General features: G+C 47.2%; 2 protein-coding genes across 7 annotated transcripts; one reads left to right on the top strand and one right to left on the bottom strand.

Moving 5' to 3' along the window:
• The first annotated feature begins 1378 nt into the window (after nt 1–1378).
• Nucleotides 1379–12036, top strand: LOC120699865. Of its 6 annotated transcripts, none has more exons than XR_005685683.1 (9): nt 1379–1609; nt 3228–3533; nt 3610–3703; nt 4240–4358; nt 4434–4538; nt 10086–10145; nt 10659–10743; nt 11065–11142; nt 11489–12036. XR_005685683.1 is itself a non-coding variant. In XM_039983956.1 (8 exons), the coding sequence occupies exons 1-7, from the start codon at nt 1394–1396 to the stop codon at nt 10716–10718; spliced, it is 960 nt and encodes a 319-aa protein (XP_039839890.1). In that variant the 5' UTR covers nt 1379–1393; the 3' UTR covers nt 10719–10743; nt 11489–12036. The 6 variants fall into 6 exon arrangements, 3 of the variants coding, with proteins under 3 accessions (XP_039839890.1, XP_039839889.1, XP_039839891.1); XR_005685682.1 differs by having other exon boundaries at nt 10672–10743; nt 11065–11276; XR_005685681.1 differs by having other exon boundaries at nt 10672–10743.
• Nucleotides 12037–13379: 1343 nt separating this feature from the next.
• Nucleotides 13380–16668, bottom strand: LOC120699866 (acyl transferase 5-like). The gene is made up of 2 exons (XM_039983958.1): nt 16129–16668; nt 13380–14377 (listed from the first exon to the last, which is right to left on the bottom strand). Exons 1-2 carry the CDS (start codon nt 16597–16599, stop codon nt 13538–13540), a joined length of 1311 nt encoding a protein of 436 aa, XP_039839892.1. The 5' UTR covers nt 16600–16668; the 3' UTR covers nt 13380–13537.
• Between the last annotated feature and the right edge of the window lie 2427 nt (nt 16669–19095).

Raw genomic sequence — 19095 nt, forward strand, 5'->3', positions numbered from 1 at the left:
ATGTTTTCTGGTGGTATAGGAGGAATTGGAAATTTTTTTAATGCCCCGTAGGGAATAGCCTCAAAAAAATACTACCATCGCTACGAGGTATGGGATCTCTCTCTCTAAGGCACCCATATTTGAATTGCCTTAAGCGACGTGATGAGATCATGAGAACACTCCTTCTAGCGCGAAAATACGTCTGGTGCAAAAAAAAAAGACAATGCGCCCAGCTGCAGGGCCTGATCGATCCGGCACGCATGCATGCGCCCGTAACGCAATGGCCGCGCCGGCACACGGTCGCACGGACCCTCAACCCGGCCGTTCTCTCGTGTCGTCGCCAACACCAAAGGGGCAAGGGCGCTCGGCTCGAGCGCGCGGGCTCGTCCGTCCGCGTAGGTGAAAGGAAACGCGACGCTGTCCAGACTTCAGCAGCAGGAGCAGAGCAGAGCAGCGGCCTGCGTGCGTCTTGTCGTTTTGGCGACCGGCGAGGCCGGGGCGCGTACGGGAACGGAAGGCTGCGCCTGCGCGCGCGGTGGCAGCGCTGCGGATCCGGATTCCGGAGGAGCACCCCGACTGGCAGCCGCATGCCAATTGCCAAGGGGGGCCCAGGGAGAGCCGAGGGCGACTAGCGAGCCCGGGGTAGTTTGGTTACTACAGACTGTAGTACAGGCACCGCACTAGCTGTAGCTTGATGCAAAATCAGAAAAAAAAATCTACTTCCTACTTTGTGATAGTACCAAGTAGTGGCCGTGTTTGGATCGCGCTTGAGTCCTAGCACACATGTTTCCCGAAGAGAGAATCTCGCATGTATAGAATACTAAATGAAGTCTATTTGTAAAACTTTTTCAGATATGTATGTAACTTTTCGCGAACTGGGGCGGCGACGGCGACTGGGCGAATTGGAGAATCTCACATGAATAGAATACTAAATTCAGATGGCATGGCACTGCTGCCAGTGTGGCGGCGACGGCGACTGGGGGGATCCCGTTGGTTCCCGCGGAACCCCAGTTCCCCACCACTCCGGAGTCCGGACGGACGGGGCAGTGACCCACCGGCGGCCGGCGCCACGCGAACCATGGACGACGATTTCTTCGTCCACTCCGCTTCGAGTTCGAGCCGAGCCTCTGCTCTCCCCACCCGAACACACAACACCAGTCGCACGACAGGGTCCACCGAGAAGGGGCAGCAGGAAACGAAGGGATCCGTGAACGAACGACGCTGCGCTGCGCATGGGTTCCGCAGGTCATTTACGGTGATGGAGCCCGCTCGCTCTCGCTCTCGTTCTCGCATGATGACTTCCCGCGCGCTGGTGGTGCGGCCGGACCCGGCCGGGGCGCTCGACCGAAGGCCCGAAGCACAAAGAAACTTGCCAAGTCAGCCGCGAACACGCACTACCTAGTTTTACGTTTGCATGCTTCGAAAGCGTACTCCTAAGTCGGCGCCCGTTTGCCATCTGAATTTCTCCTCCCGTCTCTCTCTCTCTCGAACCACCCTCCGCCTCGCCAAGTCGCCAGTTGGCTACCGCCAGTCACCACCACGCACCACCGGCGGGCGGCGGCCCAAATCTCCCCCGGCGACCTCGCGCCCCCGCGCTCGCTCGTCCGATCCCGTCGCGGTTCCCTCCCCGGTAAATCCTCCCTCGCTCCGATTCCTGCGATTTTTGCTGCCGGCGGCGACACCGGTTGCCCCCAAACCCGTGCGGCCGTGATTGCTTCTTAATTTTGCTCCGTCCCGTTCCGGATCGATGCGCTGTGAGCGCGGTAGGTAGTCCGGTGCTGCGGCTCAGTCTAAGTTCGAGGTCTGTTGCTCGTGGCGGCGCGATTGTGCCCCCCCCCATTCCAGACATTACTTGGTGCCTGGTGCTGTCTGTGAGTCTGTGACTGTGAGGAACAGTAACTCTTTTGTTGATGCAGTCTGCTGTTGTTATACCGCTCCATGCGCTGGATTTCCATTTGTTTGTTCTAGGCTCTGTCCAAAATTAAGCAAAGAGTGATCGGAGAAACGCTTGGTCTCCTTGTTCCATCTGGCCGTTTACTGTTGCCGGTTAATTTAAGTTAAAGTGTCGACTGGCTTTTGTGCTTTCATATATTCCGCTGGCTTTAGTTTTTTTTTTTCAATTCTGCTTGGATTAGTGGCATGTGCAATCGGTAGCATGCAGTCTGGAGTTGAATGCTGTGACTCAGTCTGTTTATAGTGTGCAGTTTAACTGTTATTTCTGGTGGCCTTGCAATTGTGTTTATGCCTCACTCCCAATTGTGTAGGGGAGGGTCACTAACTCTTTTGTTGATATCATTTGGTCTTACACTGATTCGTTTGCTGGATCTCCCCTTGGCTGTTCTACAGATTCTGTCAAAATTTGCGCGAACACTGGTTGGAGACACTCATCCTCGATTTGGTTCTTTACTGTTTTTGGTTAACTTCGGTAAAATTCCTGCTGGCTTCTATTTCTTCAGTGCTACATAGGGCTGAAATTTGTTTCATTGTCTGTATGGATAACTTCCTTTGCCGCACCGCAGCTTATTTTCCGTCCTGCGATATGAGCTGGCGTTTTATTGCTGTGGTTTGTTTTGATGCAAACTTGTGCTTGACCTAGTATCATTTGTATGATTGTACCCACAAGTTTATATACTGAAAAATATAAACCTAGCCCTTGTTTTAGGACTTGAACATAGCTTTATTTTGACACCACGCAGTATTGATGAATGACTGGCTTGCTATTGTGCTCACATATCGCAGCTTTTCTTGCTGATATGTTTGAACTTGAATGGTCTAGTGTTACTTTTCTGTAAATTTGCATTGTAGATCTTTGGCGTCTTCTCAAACTTTAGCAGTGTTGTTAGAATTCATTAAGGTATCCAAGAACTGGTTTGGCACAAGGATCGTTTGTGTCAACAGCGTGTTGATTTCTACAAAAACTTCTTTTGGTTGTACAAGAAAGTGCTTTCTATACAATTTATTTATCAAAGCTGTTATATAGGGGTTGTAGCTTGATAGTTCTTGAAATGCAATTAGCAAATCTACCAGAAAACAACATGCTGCAGCATTTTTGTTGATAATTTAATGCATCTGTTTGGTTATGTATTTTCATTTGAAATTAAATGCTTTTTTCCGTAGCTTTATTCGGATAATCCATATAGAAATGCTTTATCCTTGATGATGGTTAGCAACTTGCTCTTTACCCTTGTCTCGCATCATGTTCTTTGAAGTTAAGATATATTTACTTTATGAATACTTATGAATGACAGATGGAATTGCCAGATGAAAGAGTGCAAGTAGATGCACTGGAAAGACATTTATTGGCTGGTTTATCTTCAAACGACTATAACAGAATCATTGAGGATGAGGTCCTCCATGATGCGTCATTTGCAGAAATGGAAGATAATTTTGTTAAGTATCAAATTGCCCAGTGGATTCTTTTATCTGTATTACTAGTGTTAGCTTGGGGAGTTGGAGTGCTCATGCTACTTTACCTACCTATTCGAATATATGTATGTCGGAGGGACTTCCGCTCAAGGAAGTTGTACTTGACACCACATGCTGTTGTTTATAAGGTATTCACATGAGGAATGAGTAAAATACTCTTTGGTTTTATAGTTATTGATCTATTTAACACAGTGATCATATCAGGTAAACAAGCCTGTTGCATTTCCTTGTTTTGGGGTTTTCAGGAAGGAGAAATATGTTATCCTCCCTTCAATTTCTGATGTTGTTGTTGAGCAAGGTGAGCCGGATGCTATGCTGAATAAAATCGTCGGTGATTGATAATGAAAATGTTATCTGCTTTCAACTCACATTACATATGATGGGATAGTGAAAACAGCATAAAGAAAATAAGGTTATATGTACAGTGGTTGGTGTTGTGGAAGACCATGACACGAGTTATTCCAGTGTTTTTCCCCCCAGCTCTCATCTATAAATGTTCAGGTGTATGTGTAACTTTATAGAATGAAAGTAGAAGGACTGGATGATCTGGACTGTAAGATCTTGACTTGTTTTGGGGATAGGCTATATTCTACTAGTAATGTGCTCTTACTAGAACTTAGCAACAACATATTCATATCCTGTTCCACACCTATCTTTCTGAGATTGTTTCCAGAAGCCAATTCTTTCTGACAAATTTACAGAAAAGAAACTCCCTCCTTTGTTCTTAGTTCTTACCTGCGAGAATCTGTGTCAAAGAGTTTCTTCATTATAAGTATAAGAGAGATACAATGTTTGCTGCAAATAGCTCAGTTATTTATCATATGATTTCTGTAGGTTATCTCCAATCCTTTTTTGGGGTATATTCTATCAGAATTGAGAATGTTGGTGTTAGAAAGCCTCCTAGTGATGATGTAAAAATAACTGGGGTTGCTCATCCGCATGATTTCAGGAAGGTATTTCAGTGTTTAATTGTGTCTCAGTTTATCTTGAGTTTTTGTTGAAATTTAATCTTGGATGTACTTATTCAGGCTGTTCTAGTCCATCTTTTGAACACAAGGAACCTGAATTTCAGTAGGAGAGCTCCATCTGATGGACAACAGAGCACAAGTTTGAATCCTATAGCTAGTGCTTGGGTATGTCTTCAGTTGTCTTGTTTCATTTACTCTTTAACACCGAAAGTTGTACAATGTTTTAACAAAGTTATTGAGCTGCATATTGGCATGTCAAACTTTCAAAATATGCTTTACTCATATTAGCTACTACTACTAAACAATATTTGGTTTGCAAAATGCTTGTGAAATACTGAAATGTGCTTAAGGAACTTGTTCTGATGCGTGATGTTAAGCTGTTCTGATGCATGTAATGCGGATCATCACTGTATAGATGTATTCATAAAGGCAGCTTTAAAGTATCACACTTAGAGGAGAAGGTGCAGGCTAGGGAGAGGAAGAAACTAGAGAGCTGGGAAGCTTTTTCTAATTTATTTCCTTAATGAAACAAGGAATCCAGGATACAATGCTATCCTTTCACAGGAATGACTCACCTGATACCTAAGAAGTAACTTCTCAAATACATAGAAATAGGTAACTAGAAAACAGATAACTAGAAAGCTTATTTCTAACAACCATAATCCTTGAATATCCAGGATTTTCAGTTGTTGCACTGGTACCGAGTACACTACAGAACAGTGCATAAACAGTATTTTCTGCACATCAAATTTTCATGTAGCACTCATGACAATGTTAGATAATTACCCATGCTCTAGCTTATCTAGGTTCTACGCTGGTAGGGGCTCTTGCTCTTGCTCAGTCAAGGCTGCCTCGTCAATGTTGGGCGGCAAACACTATTGTGTATAGTAGCAGCTGCAGTTGGCAGCATGGTTGTAGTAGTGACTAGTAGTAGCAGCAGTAGCTAGTAGTGGTAGAGGCTGCATAACACTATAGCGCCTTACCTTGTAAATGCTCACATTGACTACTTGTGTCTATAAAAGGAGAGAGCAGTTGCAGCTCTATTTCGTGTGCTCTTCCTGAGTCCTTCTTTTTCCTCTCATCTTCTTCCTCCACCTGCAAGTAAGAGGGTGTTGTGTGTGTGAGGGAGTGCCAACAAGTGGTATTCAGAGCTTGAGTGTTCGAGCTTGGTGGCCATGGCCTCCCTGGATCGTGAGCATGGGCGCGGGCGTTCTCAGGAGCGTGGCCGTGGGCGCCAAACGACATACGTTGTGAAGAAGACAGTGCGGGACTTCGGCGGCGCGCAGTACCCCATGCTCACTCGCACGAACTACGCCGAGTGGGTGCTGATGAAGGTGATGCTCAAGGCGAGGCGCCTGTGGGCGGCGGTGACCGTGGGCACCGCCGACGAAGAAGACGACCAGTCGGCCATGGAGGCCATTCTCAAGTCGGTGCCGACCGAGTACGTCGTCCCGCTCGGCGTCAAGGACTCCGCCAAGGAGGCGTGGGAGAGCCTGGAGACGATGCGGCTCGGCGGCGACCGCGTACTCACCGGGAGCAGTGGGCAGCGCGCCTGCGCAAGAGGAAGCAGGGGGAGGGCTCCTCTATTTCGCGCAGCAGCGGCGGAGGCGGCGCGGCAAGCCACGGCGGAAGGCGGAGGGCGCCAGCAAGGATGGCGGAGATCGTGCCGCCGACAAGGATCGTGGCCGCAATTGCGGCAAGATCGGGCACTGGGCCCGCGACTGCAAGGAGCCGTGGTGCCAGGAGCGGGCGCACCTCGCCCAGGATGACGAGGAAGAGCCTGCGCTGCTCATGGCGCAGGTCTGCGCCATCAACACCGAGGCAGAGGACCGCGGCGGGCGCGTCGAGCTCGATGAGCCGCGCGCGCGTGTCAACCTCGGGCGAGCAGAGGAGGAGGCAGAGGAGCAGTGGTACCTCGACACCGGCGCGAGCAACCACATGACCGGAAACCGCGCGGCCTTCTCCGAGCTCGACATCGGAGTTGTCGGCACCGTGAAGTCCGGGGATAACTCCGGCGTCGACATCCAGGGGCGTGGCACGGTCGTGTTCCAGTGCAAGAATGACGAGCACAAGGCGCTGACGGATGTGTACTACATCCCCAAGCTCCGGAGCAACATCGTCAGCATTGGCCAGCTCGACGAGCGAGGCTGCTAGGTGCTGATCGACGGCGGCGTGCTCCGGATCAGGGACCGCGAGCGGAAGCTGCTCGCCAAGGTCGAGCGCGGCAGGAATCGCCTCTACACCTTGGCGCTGCGCATTGCGCGCCCGGTGTGCTTGGCGGCAAGGATGAGGCGCCGGCGGCGATCAAGGAGTTCCAGGCGCAGGTGGAGACGGAGACGGGGAAGAAGCTACGCGTGCTGCGGACGGATCGCGGCGGCGAGTTCACCTCGGTCGAGTTCGGCCTCTACTGCGCGGGACAGGGCGTTGAACGCCACCTCACGGCGCCGTACTCGCCGCAGCAGAACGACGTCGTGGAGAGGAGGAATCAGACGGTGGTCGGCATGGCTAGGAGCATGCTGAAGGCCAAGAAGATGCCGCTGGCGTTCTGGGGCGAGGCGGTGAGCACGGCGGTGTTCATCCTAAACCACGCGCCCACCAAGAGCCTGAAGGGCACGACGCCATTCGAGGCTTGGCATGGGAGAAAGCCGGACGTGTCCTTCCTCAGGACATTCGGCTGCATCGGGCACGTGAAGAAGACGATGCCAACCTCGCCAAGCTGGAAGACAGGAGCACTCCCATGGTGTTCCTAGGGTACGAGCGCGGGAGCAAGGCTTATCGGCTCTACAACCCGGCCAGCAGCAAGGTGGTCGTGTCCCGCGACGTCGTCTTCGACGAGGCGGCGTGCTGGGGCTGGGAGTCCGGCGATGGAGAAGCGACGCCAGGCGGACTGAGCAGCTCTTTCACCGTCGAGTACATGGTGTACTCCGGTGCGGGGGAGCTGGCTCACGACGAAGGGGAAGCAACACCCTCGAGCGAGTCGCAGGGGACACCCTCGAGTGCGACACGGGGCACCCTCGAGAGCGGCACAGGTGACACCCTCGAGCGAGGCGGAAGGGACACCCTCGAGCAAGGCGCAGGGGGCACCCTCGAGCGAGGCGCAAGGGGCACCCTCGAGCGAGGCGCAGGGGACACCCTCGACCGCGGGGCAGGGGACTCCGATCTCCGCCGCAACGAGCACCGTTTCGTCGATTCGCTTCGTCACGCCTCCGCCGAGCGCCTCCCCGAACATCGACGCCGATTACTCCGGCGAGCCACTCCGATTCCGTCTGGTGGATGACATCGTTGGCATAGGGAGTCTGCCCGGGCAAGCGGCCCATGTGCTGTACGACCTCGAGCTGCATCTGGGCAGCGCAGAGGAGCCACCAAACTTTGGCGCAGCAGAACATGAGGCACGCTGGCGGGCGGCGATGCTGGAGGAGATGGCGGCGGTGGAGGAGAACCGCACGTGGGAGCTGGTGGATCCGCCGGCCGGTTGCCGGCCAATTGGGCTCAAGTGGGTGTTCAAGGTGAAGTGGAACGAGCGCGGCGAGATGGTGCGGCACAAGGCGCGGCTCGTTGCCAAGGGATTCGTGCAGCGCGAGGGCATCGACTTCGAGGAAGTCTTTGCGCCGGTGGCGCGCATGGAGTCCGTGTGCTTGCTGTTGGCGCTGGCGGCGGTGAGGTGCTGGAAGGTCCATCACCTGGACGTGAAATCGGCATTCCTCAACGGAGAGCTCGCCGAGGAGGTGTACGTGCAGCAGCCGCCGGGATTTGTCATCGCCGGCGAGGAGCACAGGGTGCTCCGCCTCCGCAAGGCCCTGTACGGGCTGCGTCAGGCACCGCGCGCGTGGAACATCAAGCTCGACGCCAGCCTCGCGTCACTCGGCTTCACCAAGTGCGCCACCGAGCACGCCCTCTACACACGGCGGTCGAAGGGAGGCCTGGTGATCGTCGGCGTGTACGTCGACAACCTCATCGTCACCGGAGCTGAGCAGCGGGACATCGACACGTTCAAGGAGAAGATGAAGTCGATGTTCCACATGTCAGACCTCGATCTGCTCACCTACTACCTCGGCATTGAGGTGGAGCAGACCGGGAATGCCATCACGCTCCGCCAGAGCGCCTACGCGAGGAAGCTGCTGGAGTGGAGCGGATTGGGCGAGTGCAGGGCGTGCCAGACGTCCATGGAGGAGAAGGTGAAGCTGTCAAAGGACAACACTGCCCCCTTGGTGGACGCCACGAGCTACCGGAGCATCGTCGGCGCACTGCGTTACCTCACGCACACGCGGCCGGACATTGGGTTCGCCGTGGGGTACGTGAGCCGGTTCATGGCGGAGCCGCGGGAGGATGACCTCGCCGCGGTCAAGCATCTGCTCCGCTATGTGGCAGGGACGCGCGACTACGGGCTTGTCTACCCAAGGAGGAGCAGAGGAGAGCTGGAGCTGATTGGGTTCAGCGACAACGACATGGCGGGCGACGTTGATGGACGAAGGAGCACGACTGGTGTGCTCTTCTTCCTTGGAGCGTGCCCGATCTCCTGGTAATCGATGAAACAAAAGGTCATTGCGCTGAGTACTTGCGAGGTAGAGTACATTGCGGCGGCGACAGCATGTTGCCAGGGAGTTTGGCTGGGGCAGCTGCTGGCAGAGCTCACCGGAGAAGAAGCTCGGGCACCCGTCCTGATGGTGGACAACCAGTCCGCCATCGCCTTAGCAAAGAACCCCGTCCACCACAACCGGAGCAAGTACATCGACACCAAGTATCACTTCATCCGTGATTGCGTCGACGGTGGACAGATCAAGCTCGAGTATGTCGAGACAGCTCGACAGCTCGGGGACATCCTCACCAAGCCACTTGGGCGCGTTCGACTTACAGAGTTGAGGACCAAGATTGGAGTTGAGGAGATCAAGCAAGAACAGTGCAATTAGGGGAAGAATTATTAGATAATTACCCATGCTCTAGCTTGTCTAGGTTCTACGCTGGTAGGGGCTCTTGCTCCTGCTCAGTCAAGGCTGCCTTGTCAATGTTGGGCGGCAAACACTATTGTGTATAGTAGCAGCTGCAGTTGGCCGCATGGTAGCAGTAGTGACTAGTAGTAGTAGCAGTAGCTAGTAGTGGTAGAGGCTGCATAACACTATAGCACCTTATCTTGTAAATGCTTACTTTGACTACTTGTGTCTATAAAAGGAGAGAGCAGCTGCAGCTCATAGATTAAGCAGCTCCATTTCGTGTGCTCTTCCTGAGTCCTTCTTCTTCCTCTCATCTTCTTCCTCCACCTGCAAGTAAGAGGGTGTTGTGTGTGTGTGAGGGAGTGCCAACAGACAATATTGATATTACATTCAGTCAACCATTGAACCTGGATTGTAAGTTCTGTCAGCATAGTGTTATGCATCATCTGGCTCTGTGTTAACGGTATGATGCATATTTCTCATGTTAAGATCAAGTAATATGATGGTCTCTAACTTCAACAATTATAGCAAAAATCAGTCACATGAAATTGTAAGGCAACCTCGAACTTAGTACTGTTTTCTCTGATAGTTTACTTGAACATAAATATGCCCTAATATCTAGTGTATTACTTTTTTAACAGTATACTAGGATTAAATATGTTTAAGTTTGCGTTTATCTGTAGAACCATGTTCTTGATTTGTGGTCACATAGACTGTATTCGTATGCTCTTTGTGTTTCATTGTGCTATCTAAAATTTGGAAGTATATACATTGATATTTTCAGGAGCCTCCTCTTGGGGATTTGATACTAGAGAAGCTTGATGAAGTTGAAATCTCTGTAAAGGTGACATTTGCAGAAATGCTTTGCACTTGATTTAAGCAATTCTTTCAACACTCTGTTTTAATTGATATCATTGCATCGCTAACAAATGTAGTGACTAATGTAGAATTATAGATAGGTTGTGCTAGTTGCTGTAAAGGATGTATCAAAAGCTTCAAAAGGCACAAGAACTTCAGATTTATAACTTACTGGTTAAAACTTAGGAGCATGTGCTGCCATCAAGTTGTAGCTGAGCACAGGATATATCTGAGAGTTTATAGATGTAGGTCCTTTAATGAACTTCAGTTTTCAGAGTTGCAAACCTTTAGCTCCGAGTTAAAGCTATTCACCAAACTTCCAGTATTATTTACTATTTTGTGGTGATCTAGGTCCACATCTATCTATCATCGTTTTGCTTTTCTTTCCTTTTTTTTTTGTGTGTGTGTGTGGAGGGCGATGCCTTTATTGGTCATTTAGAAGTTCAATTTACTGGTGTTGGTTGTCCTCGTTTGTAACATGAATGTTCTTTTGACTCAGAAAATGCAAGCAGTGGTACAGGGTATTGAAACTTCCAAAACGAAGAGCACATCCAGTTGATTCAATATATGTTGATTCTTGACAGGTATGCTAAGTTTAGTTAAGCTGGCTTCTTTCCTACTTTCACTATCCTGTGAAATGATACAGAAGTATCCAGGACTTATAGTGCATGTATTCGTTTTCAGTAGTAGTTCTGGTCCTCAATGTCTGTTTCACTTGTGTTCCATCACTTAGCCTAATTGCATGAAATTTTTCTGATTGTTTTGATGTTGGGCTATTAACCAAAACCATCCAAGTGGGATCTCTAGCACATACTAGATAAATCCTGCTTTCTTTTCCTGATGATTTTGACTTCCACGACATACCTGCATAGCACTGATAAGCATTCTGTACCATGTTTCAATAGGGTCATTGTCTCTGGCTCCCTATATGGTTTCTGTTCGCACTACTGTACCTGTGCCAAGCAAGAATTTTACTGGAAAAGGTTAATTTCTGCAGAAATCAAAAGTTTATAGTTTGATGTCTTCCCCGTTTTTTCTAATAAGTGACAAAGCAATGCTGTTCATACAAGAATCTGTCAGAGCATGTAGTAATCAGCCCAACCTTTCCACCTGTTCAGTAAGTATCAATCAAACCTCAAACATCAGTTAACCGCTAGGGCCTATGGCCACCTGAAAATCTACAGTGTTCCAAAATTGGTGATCGCTCTGCTGGTTGGTTGCGCTTTTCTTGACCCAGATGCTGGCTTGACAGACAATATTTCATTATACAGAGTTTAAACCATGCCATTGCTATTATTAAATTAAATTATGACCTCATGGTATTTTCAGTGGAGGACAGGCGTAGCGCCGCGGAGCCAGTGGAGGACAGGTGTAGCGCGATCGTCATGGTCACCGAGCCAGTGGAGAACAGGCGTAGTGTGGCCGTCAGGCGCGCAGAGGACACCGGCGCTTGTGGCCTACCACCGCGAGTTGCGCTGGATGGACGCCGCATGGCCGCCGGAGCCGGGGTGCTTGGGGTTGTTGTGCTGCTGGCTTTGGAAGAGACTAGAAGTGAATACGACGTCCTAAGAAACTGTCAGATTACTCACTATGGTGTAAATTCTTTATTTATTCTTTACTTGTCTTAGTGTTTTCTTGTTGACTATTCTAGTTTGCAAGATTTGTATTGATGTTTCTCTCAATGCTATGTAACTAATTACTTGCTCATTGTTTATCTCATTTTCCTTGTTTCTCTGAAAGCACAATGACATTTTTTATCGTTTATACATTTTTTTAGCTGTAACTTTCTGTTTTGTAGATTGTAGAAACACACGCAGCAGGAGAACAGATCGGATTTGGTGATTGTGATTTTTTTAGTAAAATTGTAATTGTAACTTTGTTGTTGTTGAAAATTTTTGCCTGTAATATTTCATTTTCTTGTTATATTTTGACCCTTTTTGTTGTACTTTTTAGCCACCAATAGAAAACAGAAGCCTCGAACAAACATGTAGCTTAGTTCTGTTGCTGTGAGGCCACCCTAGATTAGACACTTTTTTGTAATATGCTTTTCTTTGCTAGTATATCTGGTAAGTTTTTATATTTGTTTTTTTTCAGCACACGTCGTGTACATCCACAAAAAAGGAGTTGGGCTGTTGACAAAAAAAGGAGTCTTTAACCATTGATTGATTGGTTAATAACAGCCTGTATGTATAGTCAGAACAAACACCCGTTAGAAGCTACTGTTTCTTTTTATTTTTTGAAGGAAGAAGCTACTATTTCGACAAAACAGGAAACACAGGTGCCTGTTTCAGCCTAACAGGTCCAAAGAGAAAGAAAAAACGAATACACAACACCCTTTTGCAGAGGAAACCTGACGGACAGCAGGCAGCCATCCAACCGCCGGTGATTTGATGGATACCACAAATATCAATTGACTGATGTCTACAGTCTAGGCACACCCTTAGCATGGATTAATGGATTTATAGATGGAGTGAAAGTAATATAGCAGTCAACTTCACACCAGCACAAGTTTGCAAATGCAACTTGAGTGCTTAAAGGACAACTCAGTGGTTCATTTAAATCTATGAGGACATGATAGTCTTCTAGATGAATTCAAAAGGTAACTAAGGCTGTGTTTAGTTCCCATGGAAAAAAACACTGTAGCACACTGTATCACTTTTTGTTTTTTCGTGGTAATATTGTCCTACCATGACCTAACTAGGCTTAAAAGATTCGTCTCGCAACGTACATCAAAACTATGCAATTAGTTTTTTTATTTACCTACATTTAGTACTCCATGCATGGGTCACTTACTATATTTAATGTTTCGATGTGATTTCGATGTGATGGAAAGTTTGGAAGAGTTTGGGATCTAAACACATCCTAAGTAGATTTCTGACATGGAAGTGGTATGGGCATGACTGTTGACTTTTAGTTACGCATTCCACTATGTATGTGGCGCATGTTCTGAGGTACAATCTCTACGGCTAAAAGAAATAATTGGTAGAAAAATTGGTAGTCACCAGGCTTCCACTTGTCTGACTTGCTGAGGCGAAGTCAGCAAAATGCACACCAAACTGTGTCTGTGTGAACAGTAGCTGCAGATCTCATTCATCCATCTGCAAATGGACGGCCGGAAATCCATCGAAAGTTACCAGCAAGTCAGTGAATCCACGGCGGGCTTCCCCTCCCCTCGTCATTCTGTCGTACGATAATCTTGACCGTTCGATATCTCTGCAGATATATATGAATCATGGCTTAATATAACTCTGTAGAGAATAATGTTACATTTCTTATAACAAATGAGGAAACTGGTCAACAGCAATTTTATTCTTATCGATCATATACATATATAGAGACACACAGCATTGGCACATTAAAGATATATATGACAAGCCCCTAAAAGAAGGCCTTCATCTCATCCTTGAAGTCCATGAGGTGCTTCTCCTCCACACACTGCGTCATAATCCGAGTTCCCTTCTTCGGCGAAGGCGGAGCCCCAAGAACCGCCACCGCCATGTAGTCTGCATAGGTGAATGGCACGATATGATCCGGTGCACCCCACCCATAGTCAACCTCGGAGAACCCAAGTCTCGTCCAATCAGACACAAACAACACGTTGTGCTCAAATGTCAACTGGTATGGATCCACACTCACATCCCCTGCTGCCCACTTGGAAAACTCCAGGGGAAGCCTGGCCTTCCCATTCCTTATCATCCTGATCACATCAAGCAACCCTGCAGTGACAACATCCTCAGCAGTGGCCGTCACAGAAACTGGGTAGAAGCAGTTGCCATAGAATCCCCCATTCTTGGGCAGCACCTGGGTGAGGAGGTGGCGGGTGTTGGCGAAGAAGCAGACATGAACTTGGGACTCCAAGCTGTACTTGATTGCCTTGGTTCTTGCCTGCCAAACCTTGGCAATGGCGACATCAAAGGTGGAGCAGTACTGTCCAGTGGCCTGATGGTACTGGGTCTTGACGTAGGCAATCCGGTCAGAGGTCACATCCACGGTGAAGTGCTGGAACCCAAAGGACTTGAAGGACGGTGGTGCCCCGGGAAGCAGTTTGGGTGGGTTTGGTATTAAAGCCCGAGCCCATACGGGTGCTACCGTGGGCTTTTCCATCCCACGAGCAAACTCAGAAATCGCGTTGATGAATTGGGCGGCGCCGAGCCCGTCAGCAAGAGTGTGGACTGCTACCAGCCCAACCACAAATCCTCCGCATGCAAATTCTGTAACCTGTACAAAGTTAAATTTCATTATTAATTCCAATAGCATGGGTGTTTATTAAACAATATATATGAGCATAGAAACATCCACCGTAGCCTTAGATTATTGTTATGCTTTCTCTCTTAATGAAAAATATATATGCTCGGACACAGTCACAGAAAAAAAAAGATTATCGCCATGCTTAAATAAATTGTTACATTCAGTTGGAATTATGAAAGCCCGATGACTTATGAACGGAAAAGTTGAGAGAATAATGCGACGTACCACTTACGAATTGAAGCGGAGATATGGATACGGTTATTATTATTGTCTGTATGTAGTGGTTGAGGATTTTGACTAGAGGGAACAGGAGACAGTAGTGCCCTACCTAAAGCAATGGCTTTACATTTTAGTGCTTCAGTTGTTGGAAATATGGGGTGCTGGCTTGTACTTTCCACCTATACCATTATCAGACGTGCACCATTGTGCATTTTTCTGACCTCAGGAATCGTCTCGTACTTCCTGTGCGTTTAGGCTCTTAGTTGGCTGTGCGAAAGTTCCGGACATCTGATTTAGGTCTTGATGTACAAGAATAAATAAGTAAAGTTGTTCAGACTAAAAGATAGTATACTATTACAGATGTACCTAATCTTGTTCAACCACTTCGATCTGATTTAGGTCAATTACTTCAGAATAAATAAATAATTAATGATGTCCACCTCCGCAATGTTTGATGTATAAATAATGTGAGTTCTGTGTGAAATCTGAGAAGCTCGATAAAAAAAAATTATCATCATATGGGATTTATGATACTTTTTTACTGTAAAGAAGGTTTTTTTTTTGAGAAAGACTGTAAAGATGGTTTAATCACTTGCTCATGGCAACATCGAGGGTAAAGTTTGACAAAGGTTGGACTAGCTAGCCACAGTAACGTTGGAATAGTTTGCCTTAGCTTATATGGAGGCAGGAACACATCACATTCTAATTCTTAGAACTTTTCTTCGAATATAGTAGGTGCGCTAGCTAGACATCATAGTCCACCAGGGATCAGTTTTTCTCTTCCACGCAAACAGAATGGCACACCGAAAAGTCACTATTGAAAGTGCATCACGATCCCTAGCTAGTAGTTTTATGATTAGGCTGTGATAATGACCAATACCTTGGGTGGTAATGCATGAAACGATTCATTTCAGTTCCTATGGTTAATATTCTACTACCACACAAATAGCTAGACCAAAAGCCGCTTAGGTTTGCTCGATGGCCATAACATTCGAAGAAGACATTGAAAATATTAGAGCTCCACACATAGTTTTCATAGATAGCTAGTCCAGTGCTCAAGTGCCGAACTGCCAATCGGCGATAATAACATTATCGATTTTCTCGGCCAGCTAGTACAAATGTGGGTGTAGGTATTAGTACCGGTGATAATAAAGGGTGGAGTTAGGATCAGCTGGTACAAATGTGGGTGATCTACACTTAATTTGTTTGGCCAAGGACCCGGGCTGCACCACGCCCAGCCCGGGGCCTGGCTCCACCCCTGGTGGTAACAACAGTACTGGTACTAATGTGTAGACCTTTCCATCCACGCACCCTTAAAAACACCGACCGGTATTTTTAGGGTGGATCGATATGTTGTTTTGTAGTAGTAGTGTTTAAAACACTTGTCCATTTATTAGGAAAATAGTACGATACATAGCCACTTAAAAGATTATTTAAAAAAATATAAACGGTGGTCAACAAGTAGCTTGGAATGCATGCCAAGATAGGAAGACGAAATATACCTGCATCATGATCGGAATACTTGTAGGGTCAACGCCTTCCTCTGGAGCGGGCAGCAGCTCTTCCTCGGAGACCATGAGCGGGTAGTCGAGGCCATTCACGCCCTCGAGACTGCAGTCGGCGACGGCCTCCACGAACCACGCGCCGTCGTCGGTGCACTCGACGCAGGTCTCCCCGGCGGCGACCGAGCCGACGAAGCGGCCGGCGAACGGGCGGTAATCCACCAGCGCGCGGGACAGCGCCGCGCGGATCACCTCCCCCGGCCTGCTGGCAGCATCGTCGTCGTCGCAGCCGGCGCCGGCGGCGGAGGACTCCTTCTTGTTGCGGAACACGTGCAGCGACCGCACCGTGTGGCGGAGGCCCGGCACGCGGTCGATCGCCGATAGCTCGAGCGTCGTCTCGGCCGACGCCGGCTCGGACGACGCCGGCACGACGAAGGACTGGGATTTCCTTGTCACGGTGATGTTCACCATGGTGGCTTTGGCTACGCAGCTTTTGCTAATAACTTGTGTTCGTGTGCTTTAATTTATGTGCGCTGTGGAGGGTGGTGCGGCATGTTGAGGTTGTACAAGGTGAGTATTTATAGACAGGGAAGACGCTCAAAATTCTTTTCTGTGACGTTTTTGCTTTTTTTTTTCTATACTTGTCTCTATGACTTCAGAATGAATAATAATGAAGACTAAAATAATGGACAGGCAATGGTTTAGGTGATTCATACCCAGCAATTCTCTAGCAAAATGGAAGATGTGTTGATACGGTGCTTGGAGAAAATAACAGCCATTAATGACTCTCTATCCAATGGTTAAAAGTCAAAAGGAACATATTAGGCCAGTCTCAGTGGGCGGGTCATAAGAGTGTCATGGACATTAAATTTGATAACATGTACCAATAGTATGAGGAGAGAGAAGATAGTAGTGTCATGAAATGTGAGAGGAGTGTCATCACCATGACCCTCCACTAGCACAGTTCTAAAGATTCCAGTCTAGATAACTGTGTCGATGATACTCCCACTGAGACTGGCCTTAGGACTTTAGGAGGAACCTAAATCATAGAACGGTACCTAAAAATGGTGGGCCAGGAACGGAAATCAATGATTTATATATTCCTTTTTCAAATTATAATTTATTTGACTTTTTAAATCTAAATTTGACCACTCGTCTTATTCAAAAAAATTAGAGCAAATATAGCCAAATTGAAGTCATTCTTGAAGAACTATATTAATAAAGTAAGACACAATAAAATAAGTGATACTTTGCACAAATTTTTGAATAAAATTAGTGGTAAAAAAAGTTAAATAAAATTATTATTTGAAATGGAGGGAGTATAAAGCATCGGCTAAGGATTCACCTATACCATGTTGGATCTATATATTGTATCATGTCACAAATGTCCGTTTATGTTCTATATAAACTACTCAAAGAATGTCCTATGCTTAAGAATGGGCTTGTGTCTCTCTTCATTCTCCTACATGTTCTGTTTTAGAGGTACATTGTCCTATACATTGTCTATACAGCCAATTGTAGGGAGCCGGTATCACGTCCTATAAATGCTTGTGGTGGATCCTCCACGAACCTTCTTGATTAGATTGCCCATGGTGGAATCTATCCACTCGACTTAGCATGTGTGTTCGTGTATTTTTCAACTTAGATTGCCCATGGCAGATGATGTGTGTCTGTCGATATCAATATGACTTCCTCATGATTTTCGTAGAGGTGCTCATAGAGGTAAAATATGCACGCTTACATTCTACTTTGTTCCCGTCAGTTTGAAGATTACCGATAGGGAAATAATAGTCCGACAGGAAAGAACCGCGGCCTTGTTTGTTTTCGACTATAATCCGCTTATCGATGGAAATAAGCGATAATCCCACCAAATGTCTTGTTTATTTTCGCTTCAGTGGTAATCCGCTTCGAAGATTTGAACTACGAGAAGTGAGAATCGATCGAGAAGCGAGAAAATCTTCGCTTCTCTCGAGGACACGCTTAGATTATAAGCTAAGCGAAAACAAACAGGGCTAGTCTGGTAGTGAATGTTATGCATGTATGTAAAGCTTCTGCGTGTATACCGTGTTTCCAAAACAAACACTAATGCATATATATACTTCCAAAACAAAAGACGTTGAATAAATTAATGAGATGTGTAGACAAGAATACACAGATGTTTGTTTACGCGTAGTAGTTCTGGAGTTCTGACTAGTAACAAGTGCTCGTCATATTAGTAGAGACTAGCTACCAAACCAGGCATCTTCTATCGCTTTCCGGCCGTTGTTAATTAATTCGGAAAACTGCGCCACATGTAGGCTTTGCACACGTAGCTAGTGTTTCTAGCTTTACGCTTACGCCTCTCTGACGTGGAAGAAAGGTCTACTAATCAAAACCGGTGAAACTGATCTGCATATTACAACAAAATTTGGTTTGGTAGGTCATTTGCTCGCTGGTCGTATGCATGTGTTTGTATGTATATATATCCACCAAAGTCCAAAGAGAAGTCTGATATAGGTCGACGACGTTTAGCTGTGTGAAGGATAAGACCGTTTGTTTTCTTGGGAGAAAAGGGATAATATCGTTTAATTTGGCACTAATTAAGCTACGATCTTTGGTGCAACCACCGTGCGTTTAAAGTACATCCAATCCAAAATATATGTAAGCAGCTATGGTTTACCTGTCGAACCTAGCTATTCAACCAATTTTTATCAACTTGGACTGGCAACATGATGATTGATGCCGGTAGCTAGTCAGAGATTTCCAACTCTATTATTCATGCGTCGTTCTGCGTTTTACTATGTAATTTAAAAAAAATATTTATTATAATACAAAACTTTTTGGCGTCAAATGTTTTGGCAACTGTGGGCTGTGTTATTCAGAAAACTACTGCCTTGTGGCTACGCGAGTAATTCCGACACACAGACTCGAACATTTGAGCATCTTGGGAGCAGCAGGATTTCTGCTTATGGCTTACCGAACGTTGCC

This window comes from Panicum virgatum, chromosome 3K, assembly GCF_016808335.1.
Source record: "Panicum virgatum strain AP13 chromosome 3K, P.virgatum_v5, whole genome shotgun sequence".
In the NCBI taxonomy this organism is placed as follows: domain Eukaryota; kingdom Viridiplantae; phylum Streptophyta; class Magnoliopsida; order Poales; family Poaceae; genus Panicum; species Panicum virgatum.